Source organism: Carcharodon carcharias, chromosome 36 (genome assembly GCF_017639515.1).
Source record: "Carcharodon carcharias isolate sCarCar2 chromosome 36, sCarCar2.pri, whole genome shotgun sequence".
Taxonomy (NCBI): domain Eukaryota; kingdom Metazoa; phylum Chordata; class Chondrichthyes; order Lamniformes; family Lamnidae; genus Carcharodon; species Carcharodon carcharias.
The window spans coordinates 5,453,602-5,465,376 of record NC_054502.1 but is presented as its reverse complement, the minus strand read 5'-3'; the positions used below and the strand labels follow the sequence as shown (position 1 = coordinate 5,465,376).

At 53.3% G+C, this 11,775-nt stretch overlaps 1 protein-coding gene across 1 annotated transcript in view; it reads right to left on the bottom strand.

Annotated features, from left to right (window-relative positions):
• Window positions 1-1,583: 1,583 nt before the first annotated feature.
• Window positions 1,584-11,775, bottom strand: part of LOC121272890 — a 153,209-nt gene continuing 143,017 nt past the window's right edge. The window contains exons 6-10 of the mRNA XM_041179725.1: window positions 10,694-10,799; window positions 10,536-10,582; window positions 4,778-5,996; window positions 3,869-4,003; window positions 1,584-1,784 (exon numbers count right to left, since the gene is read on the bottom strand). Of these exons, the coding sequence (XP_041035659.1) occupies window positions 1,619-1,784; window positions 3,869-4,003; window positions 4,778-5,996; window positions 10,536-10,582; window positions 10,694-10,799 (1,673 nt within the window). The 3' untranslated portion in view covers window positions 1,584-1,618. The remainder of the gene's footprint in view (window positions 1,785-3,868; window positions 4,004-4,777; window positions 5,997-10,535; window positions 10,583-10,693; window positions 10,800-11,775) is intronic.

The following is an 11,775-nucleotide window of genomic DNA, read 5'->3' as shown; positions in this document are numbered from 1 at the left end:
CTGAGGGAGCGCCGCACTGTCGGAGGGTCAGTACTGAGGGAGTGCCGCATTTTCGGAGGTACCGTCATTCGGATGAGATGTAGAAGTGAGGTCCCATCTGCCTCTGTGGTAGATGATCCCACAACCACAAGTGAAAGGGTTGGGAAATTCTCCCCGGTAAACCAGATGATCTGGGTCGTTGTCTTTTTACTGTGTGTGGGATCTTGCTGTGCGCACATTGGCTGCTGTGTCTCCTACATCACAACAGTGACCATACTGCAAAAAAAATATAGCACTTTGGGATAGCCGGAGACCCTTGAAGGTGTGAATCAAAAACGAAGCATTCTTTTAAAACAAACAGCAGTCTGGAATACACGATTTAATGAAAATATTGGAACTAGTGAAAGTTCAGAGATCAGCAAGTGACAGCATGCAAAACCCCAGACAGCACCAGCAGGAAGCCCACCGGGGTAACAACAGTTTATTAAGAGCACTGGGGGTGGGGGGGGGGTGCGGACAGAGAGAGCCTAGACACAATGCGGACACAAAGCCATTATACATCCAGAGATTGACGTAGTCACAGTGAGAGAGTGGAGCCAACGTGGGAATGTGGGGGATACAGGGAGCGGGACAGAGACGGCACAATATCTGCAACCCTCATGGAGCAGAACATGAAACCAGGGCCCCCGCCCCCCCCCCCCCCCCCCCCCCCCCGCCCCGGCAGGGGAGAGTTTAAGCGATGCTGAATGCCAGAGATTTGAGATTGGACATGTTCGTCGCTAACCCTGGGGACAGTCAGTGTTCATCCCCAATTCCCCAAGGGGGGAGGGAAATTAAAGATGGATAGATAGATATAGAGTATTATTGACTGCAGCCAGTCAAGGTACCCACAGAGAATGCTGCCATTGTGACAGTCAAAATCACACACAATGGGAAAGTGATATTCACCACAGGCTGACACATGAGACACTAGCTGCTATTTACAGGCATGGAGCTGTCTCGTGAGTAATGAAGGCTGATACCCCCACAACAACACTATCTGCTGTGCCCCCTGGTAGCAGTTCACTGCTCACACAAGAGGGCAGTGCGTCCAGATATTGAAATTAGATCATTACAGTCAATCAGTCACTTTATGGAATTTATATATATCATATATATCTATATGTACAGGAGGTTACCATTATGTAGGGCACCTCACAAACTGGACTTGTTCCCTTTTACTTACCAAGACACACGGGTTGTACAGTCCCAGACGGGAGTGAACCATTCCCCTTTAACCTGCTGTGTGTACTGTATGTGTACAGGTGCTGACACAGACACAAACAGATCATACAGTCCCAGACGAGGGTGAACCATTCCCCTTTTACCCGCTGTGTGTAGTCCTCCCTCTCTGGGATAAGGTAAGCGGGTTCCGTCACAATGGAGAAGCTCAGGAAATGAACGATCCACCTCGGAATGACTGAGGTTTAATGGTGTGTCACAAGGTGACGGTGAGTGTCTGGTGGAAGGAGGGTGTCTGGTCTGGGGTGGTGGGGTGGTGGGGGGGGGTTGGTGGGGCTGTGCAGAAAAGTCATTGCCAGTGTTGCCATGGAGACTTGAGCAGCTTTCACTGTGTGAGCGGCGGCTCCCAGGTTTTATTCTAAATGAGTGACGTGTATCCAATGGGCACCAGGCCAATGACGTCACCATGGCAACAGCGGATCCAGTCCTCGTTCACACAGGCCAGAATCTCCAGGGTGTCCCCTCTCCGGAAGCTCAGGTGGTCTTCATCTGTGGCTGTGTGGTCACACAGTGTTCGTACCTTTCTAGGGAGAGAGAGAGAGAGAGAGACACCGCTCAGTAATCAGGAACCTCTAACCACCCCCCCATCAAACCACCGTTCTGGGCACAGAGAGAGAGAGAGAGACACCGCTCAGTAATCAGGAACCTCACCCCCCCCATCAAACCACCGTTCTGGGCAGAGAGAGAGAGACACCGCTCAGTAATCAGGAACCTCACAACACCCCCCCATCAAACCGCCGTTCTGAGCACAGAGAGAGAGAGAGAGAGAGACACCGCTCAGTAATCAGGAACCTCTCCCCCCCCCCCCAATCAAACCACCGTTCTGGGCACAGAGAGAGAGAGAGAGAGACACCGCTCAGTAATCAGGAACCTCTCACCCCCCCCGCCCCCCCCATCAAACCACCGTTCTGGGCACAGAGAGAGAGAGACACCGCTCAGTAATCAGGAACCTCACACCCCCCCATCAAACCACCGTTCTGGGCAAAGAGAGAGAGACTGGGTGATTGCTTTGCAGAACACCTTCGGTCTGTCCGCAAGCATGACCCAGACCTCCCTGTCGCTTGCCATTTTAACACCTGCTCTCATGCCCACATGTCCGTCCTTGGCCTGCTGCATTGTTCCAGTGAAGCTCAATGCAAACTGGAGGAACAACACCTCATCTTCCGACCAGGCACTTTACAGCCTTCCGGACTGAATATTGAGTTCAACAACTTCAGATCATGAACTCTCTCCTCCATCCCCACCCCCTTTCTGATTCCCCGTGTTTTCTAATAATTTTTATAATTTTTTTCTTTTCCCAATTATTCCCATTATTTTTAAATGTATTTCCATCCATTGTTTTATCTTTACCTTTTAGCCTTTTCGATTCCTTCACCCCACCCCACCCCCACTAGGGCTATCTGTACTTTGCTTGTCCTGCTTTCTACCCTTAATTAGCACATTCCTTTAGATAATATCACCGCCTTCAACACCTCTTTGTCCTTTTGTCTGTGACATCTTTTGGTTATCTCCACCTATCACTGGCCCTCTATCCAGCTCTACCTGTCCCACCCCCCTTAAACCAGCTTATATTTCACCCCTTTTCTATTTTTGTTTAGTTCTGATTAAGAGTCATACGGACTCAAAATGTTTTCTGTGTTCCTCCCCGCAGATGCTGCCAGACCTGCTGAGTTTTTCCAGCTATTTTTGTTTTTGTTTGAGAGAGAGAGAGACGCTGCTCAGTAATCAGGAACCTCTCACTCTGCACACAAAGAACTTGGAGCAATGGAAGCACACTCCTCCCACAGTCCAGGTACATTATCCTCACCCAATTAATCTTCTCCTAAAGTTATGGCAGATCAAAGGGAGTGTGTGCACTATCAGAGGGTCAATGCTGAGGAACCGCTGCACTGTCGGAGTGTCAGTACTGAGGGACCGCTGCACTGTCGGAGGGTCAGTACTGAGGGAGCGCCGCACTATCAGAGGGTCAGTACTGAGCAACCACCGCACTGTCGGAGGGTCAGTACTGAGGGAGTGCCGCACTGTCGGAGGATCAGTACTGAGGGAGCACCGCACTGTAGGAGGGTCAGTGCTGAGGGAGTGCCGCACTGTCGGAGGGTCAGTATTTAGGGGGTGCCGCATTGGTGGAGGGTCAGTGCTGAGGGAGCGCCGCGCAGTCGGAGGATCAGTGCTGAGGGAGCGCCGCACTGTCGGAGGGTCAGTACTGAGGGAGTGCCGCACTGTCGGAGGGTCAGTACTGAGGGAGCGCCACACTGTCGGAGGGTCAGTATTGAGGGAGCGCCACAGTGGGTGTCTTCTCTGGATAAGGATTTAATTGGCAGCTCCATCTGCCCTCTCTGGTGGATGTAAAAATACCACGGCCGGTATTGAAAGAAGAGCCGTGGGTGTTTTCCCGGAATCCTGGGCCGATATTCATCCCCCAAGAACAGTTCATCTGAGTCAGTACCAGGTTGCCGTTTGTGGGATCTTGCTGTGTGTATATGGCCTGCTGTTTCTGCAGACTGGCTGTGTGTGATGGTCAGGCTCCAGTGAAAGTCAGAGAACAATTTAATGAAAGGCACCTGGGTGAGGAAGAGGAATGGGATTGGGAATGGGAAGTTGCTCTGACCTTGTGGATTTGGAGGTTTCCTGTGATGGGGGATTGATTTCCGTCAGTTGTGGGGACCTCTCCTTCCCCACAAGGATCACCTTAAACAGCTGCTCAAAGTGGGTCATGTTCACCTGCAGCCAGTCCGAGGGCAACCTGCAGAAATCAACAGCAAAGCATTGTTACCTGGGAGAGGGGAGAGACCATAAGTTTGGGCAGTGAGTGTGAGACTGAGAGTGTAGGCAGTCAGTGAGAGAAAGCGAGGGTGAGGCGGAGAGAGTGAGGGGGAGTGGGGAAGGGTGAGGGGGAGTGGGAGAGGGGGAGGGGGAGTGGGGGAGGGGGAGTGGGGGAGGGGGAGAGGGAGTGGGGGAGGGGCAGTGGTTGAGGGGGGAGGGTGAGGGGGAGTGGGTGAGTGGGGGTGGGGGAGTGGGGGTGGGGGAGTAGGGGTGGGGAGTGGGAGAGGGTGTGGGGGAGGGGGAATGGGATGGGGGAGTGGGGGAGGGGGAATGGAGGAGGGGGAGTGGGAATGGGTGAGGGGGAGTGGGGGAGGGGGAGTGGGAGAGGGTGAAGGGGAGTGGGAGGGGGAGTGGGGGAGGGGGAATGGAGGAGGGGGAATGGAGGAGGGGGAATGGAGGAGGGGGAGTGGGAATGGGTGAGGGGGAGTGGGGGAGGGGGAGTGGGGGAGGGGGAGTGGGTGAGGGGGGAGGGGGAGTGGGTGAGGGGGAATGGGAGGGGGAGTGGGGGAGGGGTAGTGGGGGAGGGTGAGGGGGAGTGGGGGAAGGGGAGTGGGGGAGGGGGAGTGGGTGAGGGGAGTGGGTGAGGGGGAGTGGGTGAGGGGAGTGGGTGAGGGGGAGGGGGAGTGGGTGAGGGGGAGCGGGTGAGGGGGAGTGGGCGAGGGGCAGAGTCTGAGACCACCAGTTGCCTCCTTACCGGCCTCGCCGGCCCTCCTGGGCCTCTCGGTGCGGTTGGTCACTCGGCGAGTAAGCACAGGGAACTTTGGCTCCAAACAATCTCCCCAGCCACAGCCGGTCTCCTAGTCGGAACGCCGCCTTCCCATCCAGGTCACTCCGAGATGCCATGGGGCTGCCGTTGGGCGAGGTCGCGGGCAGAGTTGCCTCTTCCAGCTTGTCAGACGGGTCTTTGCGGCAGGGCGCGGGATCTTGCTGCTCACCGGGGCTGCGTTTCCTATTGGCGGCATCTCTGGAGTCTTTCTGAGTCACTGGGCCAGGGGAACCTGTGCCGTCAGCATTGAACCGTGTGTGATCAGTGTCCCGCGGCGCGGACTCCACTCGCACTGAGTCATCGACCTGCCTGCTGCGCTCCTGTGCCATTGTCCCACCCGTACTCTCCTGCTTGGGTGCTGAGGGCTGCGAGAGGGAGTTGGTTTTGGAGCCTGTCGTCTTGGGTTTGATCCACTTGGCGAAGGCCGAGCTGTCCTGGGAGGTCGAGAGGTAGACCTGGGAACTCTGGCTCAGTTGGTCCCACCAGCTGGGCTTCCTCTTCACTCCTGCGGCTGCCTCCCCGGTTACCAGCTCGGGCGGGCTGCACGCGGGGACTGTCCAGGGCTCCGGCTGGACCACAGCGGGGGGCTTGTGGAGGTCCCCCAGGGTCTGTGCAAGCCTGTCTCCCCACTGCATCACCTGATCGAAGGTTTGCTGTAACGTGTACCCCGGCTCTGCCTTGACCCCCTGACGTTCCTGTGCGCTCGGTGACCTCCCCGCCCTCGCACCCTGTGCCGCCTCTCGATCCCTCGCCTCCTCGGCCGCTGCCTCCCTCCGATGGCCGAGCTGCTCCGCTCGATCGGATGAGCCTTGGGGCTGAGACTTCCGAACGAGGCCCGTCCCCAGCCCCTCTTCACCCTCAGGTGGTTGGCCGCTTGCCGCCATGGGGAGTCCACCTTGGCGCTGCTGGGTCCCACCCGGCTGGGTAGTGTGCCGCTCATTCTGGTCAAGCCCCCGGAGCTGGGGGTCGCTCCCGAGGACCCCCTGATCCGCCAGGAACTGATGGTGATACTCAAAGAGGGGGTCCAGGTGGAAGGTGAAGACTGAGAGAGGCTGCAGCAGCAGCAGGAGCTCTTCGAAGAGAGCTCTGCAGGAACTGTGAGAGAGCGAGAGGAACGCCATCGGAGAGTAGTGTGTTCTCAGAACCTCTGTAGAAGGGGAGAGGGAGAGAGAGAGAGGGAACATTAACATCCCAGCCCACCTCAGGCAGTTTAGAAACCATCACTCCCCATCCCCAACACCCCCGTTAAAACTATGTTAATTATATTTTTAAGATGCACGGGTAAGGGCATTGTTTAATTAAGTACTTTGAGCACATGTAAATGAGGGACCTCCTTTAAGGGTCTGTCACCCCCCCACGCCCCCCAGGCCACGATTTGATATTTTATTGATTGATGGGTTTCTTGAGAAGAGTATAAATAAGGGACAGGGCCTGGCCAAGGTGGTCATTAACAGGTCTAGGCCGCGAGCCGTTGATGGGGGTTGTTAGGCCTGACTATCTGCTCCTCTTCCACGGTTATGTTCACCCCCGGGTGTCCATGAAGAGGGAGCATGCGGAGTCCACTTGGTGCCTTCGGTGACCGGTGGGCACTGCAAGGGCTGGAGTGCACCGGCAGCTCCGGAGACACCATTTTAATTTAATTAGATACAATTCCTTTGACAGTTTTATTTTTGTGACAGTGACCCTTTTAAGGTGCTTGTCACTCCTGTTAATAGTTCATTATTTTATCTTATTGGTTACTTACTGGTTTATTAGAAGGGCATATAAATAAGGGACAGGCCTGGCTAAGGTGGGTATTAACAGGACCAGGCAGCGGGCCATGGGGGGGGGGGGGGCGGTGGTCGCTGGACCTGACTTTCTACCCCTCTTCCACAGTTATGTCTGTGTCTGGGTGTCCATGGAGAGGGAGCACGCTGTGTCCACAAGTACGCTTGAGACCTCCTGCAACACCCTTGTTAATTTGTTAATTGGTTTGTTTTTATTTGGTTCAAAAAGAGCATATAAATAGGGGAGAGCTGGGACACTGGGCGTGTGGAGAGGCATGAGGCGGAACAAAGTCACTAAACATTCTCCATGAAGAAAAACTCTGTGCTCCGGTTTTGACTTCACCAGCCAGCTTTGATCCTGTTAATACCCCCCCACCCAAACAAACTCCACGCCCACGATTCCAGATCTGAACGTTCCAGCTTGGGAAAGATGATGGAGGAAATGAACAAAAAGACTTGCATTTCTGTAGCACCTTTCACACCCTCAGGGCGTGCCAGAGAGTTTTACAGCCACTGAAGCGTTACTTTGCAGTGTGTTCACGGCTGTAATGGAGGAAACGTGGCAACCAAGGTGTGCACAGCAAGATCCCACAGACATCAATGAGATAATGACCCAGATCGTTTGTACTTTGAAAAAATTGGTTGAAGGATAAATTTCAGCCCCAGGGCACCAGGGAATTCTCTCCAACCCCACCCCGCTTCAACCCTCACCACGGCATCTTTAGCAACCACCTCACGGGGCAGACATTGTTTTGGTTCAATGCCTCATCCAAGAGGTAGCACCTTAGACAGCCAGCACTCCCTCAGTACCGCACTGGATTACAAGCTTAGGTCTCTGGCGTGGGACTTCTCACTCCAAGATGGTGTGGGCCACACAGTACCAACTCCTGCCTGGACAGTGCTACTCGGAGAGGCAGGAGTCAGACTGGTTCCTGACTGGGACAGAGATCACAATATCTAGATTACAGTTAATATCTGCTCCGTGTGATTTCCGGAACTACTTTCAATTGCCTGAGGGCGTTTGGAGAGGCAACAACCCCTCAATGACCCCGAGAAATGACATGACTAAAGAGGAGAGGGAGGTAGGAAGAGGAGGAGCAGGGCAGGGAGAGAGAGACACGAGGGGTGGGAGGGGGAGCATACGAATTAGGAACAGGAGCAGGCTATTCAGCCCCTCGAGCCTGCTCCACCATTTAATAAGATCATGGCTGATCTGATTGTAACCTCAACCCCACGTTCCTGTCTACCCTCGATAGCCTTTCACCCCCTTGTTAATCAAGAATCTATCCACCTCTGCCTTAAAAATATTCAAAGACTCTGCTTCCACCGCTTTTTGAGGAAGAGACTCACGACCCTCTGAGAAACAATTTCTCCTCATCCCCGTCTTAATGAGCGACCCCTTATTTTTAAACAGTGACCCTTAGTTCTGAAGAAGAACAGCTCTGATGAAGAGTCATACGGACTCGAAATATTAATTCTGTCTTTCTCTCCACAGATGCTGTCAGACCTGCTGAGTTTTTCCAACATTTTTTGTTTTTGTTTCAGATTTCCAGCATCTGCAGTATTTTACCTTGACCCCTAGTTCTCGATTCTCCCACAAGAGGAAACATCCTCTCCACATCCACCCTGTCAAGATCCCTCAGGATCTTATATGTTTTGATTAAGTCGCCTCTTAATCTTCTAAACTCCAATGGATACAAGCCTAGTCTGTCCAACCTTTCCTCATGGAACAACCCACCAGGTATTAGTCCAGTAAACCTTCTCCAAACTGCTTCTCACACATATACATCTTTCTTTAAATAAGGTGACCAATACTGTACACAATACTCCCGATGTGGTCTCAGCAATGCCCTGTATAACTGAAGCATAACCTCCCTACTTTTGTATTCAATTCCCCTCCCAATAAATGATAACGCTCTATTAGCTTTCCTAATTACCTGCATACTCACCTTTTGTGATTCATGAACTAGGACACCCAGATCCCTCTGCAATCTCTCACCATTTAGATAATAAGCTTCCTTTTTATTCTTCCTGCCAAAATGAACGATTTCACATTTTCCCACATTATACTCCATTTGCTAGATCTTTGCCCACTCACTTAACCTGTCTATGTCACTTTGTAGCCTCCTTATGTCCTCTTCACAATTTACTTTCCTGCCCTATCTTTGTGTCAAGAGCAAATTTAGCACCATTCCTTCGGTCCCTTCACCCAAGCCATTTATATAAATTACAAAAAGTTGAGGCCCCAGCACTAATCCCTGTGGCACACCACTCAACACATCCTGCCAACCAGAAAAAGAGCCATTTATGCCAACTCTCTGCTTCCTGTTAGCCAACCACCGTGCCAATATGTTACCCCCTACACCACGAGCTTTTATTTTCCACAATAATCTTTGATGTGGCACCTTATCAAATGCCTTCTGGAAATCTAAGTCCAGTACATCCACCGGTTCCCCTTTATCCACAGCATATGTGACTCCTTAAAAGAACTCCGGTTAAACATGATTTCCCTTTCACAAAACCATGTTGACTCTGCCTGATTAGCTTGAATTTTTATAAATTTCATCTTTAATAATAGCTTCTAATGCTTTCCCTGTGACAGATGTTAGGTTAACTGGCCTGTAGTTTGCTGCTTTCCGTCTCCCTCCCTTTTTGAATAGAGGAGTTACATTTGCCATCTTCCAATCTAATGGAACCTTCCCATTTCCTGATTTACAGCTATTTCCGGGATATTACTTGCGTCCTCTATAGCGAAGACCGAAGCAGAATACTGGTTTAATTTCTGTCATCTCCCTATTTTCCATTATCAGTTCCCTAGACACACTCTCTACAGGACCAACACTCACTTTGTTAACTCTGTTCTTATTTAAATATTAACAGAAACAGTTACTATCTGTCTTTATGCTACTAGGGAAATGGGGAAAGAGAGTGAGGAAGATAGGGGGAGCGGGGAAGAGAGACAGGGAGGGGAGGGGGAAGGAGATGGAGAGTGGGGAAGGTGAGGGAGATGGGGAAGAGGGAGCAGGTGGTAAAAAGGAGATAAGGATGAGGGGAAGAGGGAGGGGAAGGTGAGGGGAAGAGGAAGGGGGAAGGTGAGGGGAAGAGGGAGGGGAAGGTGAAGGGAAGAGGAAGGGGGAAGGTGAGGGGAAGTGGGAGGGGAAGGTGAGGGAGATGGGGAAGTGGGAATGGAAGGTGAGGGGGAAGGTGAGGGAAAGAGGGAGGGTGAGGGGAAAGAGGGAGGGTGAGGGGAAGAGGGGGGAGGGTGAGGGGTAGAAGCAGGGAGGGTGAGGGGTAGAAGCAGGGAGGGTGAGGGGAAGAGGCAGGGAGGGTGAGGGGAAAAGGCAGGGAGGGTGAGGGGAAGAGGCAGGGAGGGTGAGGGGAAGAGGGAGGGGAAGGGGGAGGGGAAGAGGGAGATGGGGAAGAGGGAATGGAAGGTGAGGGGGAGAGGGGGAAGGTGAGGGATAGAGGGAGGGGAATGGTGAGGGAGATGGGGAAGAGAGAGGGGGAGGGTGAGGGAGATGGGGAACGGAGGGGGAGGGTGAGGGAGATGGGGAAGAGGGAACAGGAGGTGAGGGGAAGAGGGGGGGGGAGATGGGAAGATGGAGTGGGAGGTGAGGGGGAGAGGGAGGGTGAGGGGGAGAGGGATGGGGGAGGTGAGGGGAAGAGGGATGGGGGAGGTGAGGGGAAGAGGGATGGGGAGGTGAGGGGAAGAGGGAGGGGGGAGGTGAGGGGAAGAGGGAGGTGGGAGGGGGATGGGAGGAGAGTAAGAGGGGGAGAAAGCAAGAGAGGAGGAGGAGGAGGGAGGGGGTGAGAGAAGGGGGAGTGGGTGGTTCTGGTGCCTGGACTATGGGCAGTGTGAGGAAGCTGGTTAGAGCGGTTGATCTTTTCCAGGCTGTGTGTTGTGAAGTGTTAACACTCACCTCTGCAGCTGTGGAGACAGGAGATCCAGAAATCCAGGCGTTTGAGGCTGGAAGGAATAGAAGGATGGTGTTTAATACACATACTCCAAACCATAAGGTGACAGATGGAGAGGGAGTAAGCAGAAAGATCCCATAGCAGGGGGATTGGAGTCACTTACTTTAACAGGCCAAATATAAAAGCATTGAACTTCTTCTGGGAGTTGTTGAGCTGGGAGAACTGATCCAGCTGATAGTACAGGCTGTACAGGGGCTTCAGGGAGGGACCTGGAGGGGGAAGAAGAGGCAGGATGAGAATCAGACACGTGTTAGAGAGAGATCTCCCACCCCTCAATTTAACAACCTATTGCTGGGGGGCTGGGTGGGGGGGGGGGGGGGGGGGGCGCGGGCGGAGGGAGAGAGGGGCATGGGTAGAGGAAGGGGCACGTGTCAGGCTAGCAGAAGATGCTGAACCTCAGGGGAAGACAGGGGTTGAGCCCAGCCACGGAGGGGGGTGAACGCTGTCCTTGTGTACATCCTGCCGGCTGGAACAGGCTCCCCCCTCACTCCTCCAGGGCTGTGGGCAGCAGCATCAGCATTGACACAGCGATATCCACTTGATATTGAGCGGCTAACAGCACTGACCTCGTCGCACCCCCAGGGAGAGGAAAGGGGGGTGGTGGGTGATTAAGAACCGGGCTCTGCTCAGACTCCATCTCAGGACTGGGCTCGTGTGATGTCCTTTGCAGTCCAATCTCTCCACTGACACTCAGCAGCTCAGAGAAGGGTCACTCGGCACATTCCTGGAATGAGGGGCTTGTATTATGAGGAAAGGTTGAACAGGTTGGGCCCAGACCCATTGGGGTTTAGCAGAATGAGAGGAGATCCTATTGAAACATATAAGATGCTGAGAGGATTTGACAGGGTGGACACCGCGAGTCTAGAACAAGGGAAGACAGTTTAAGAACAAGAGGTCTCCCTGTTTAAGACAGAAATGAGGAGGATTTTTTTTTTTCTGAGGATGGTTAGTCTGTGGGAGTCTTGTCCCCCCACAAAGCAGTGGAGGATGGGCCATCGAATCTATTCAAAGCAGAGTTAGACAGGTTTTTGATGGGCGAGAGTCAAGGCTTATGGGGGACAGACAGGAAAGTGGAGTTGGACCACACCCAGCGCAGGCTCGGGGGCAGGGGCTCCTGCTCCTAAATCCTATCCTCTTGCATTCTCTGCTGAGACTTGCACCTCAATTATAGCCACTTGGGCCCGT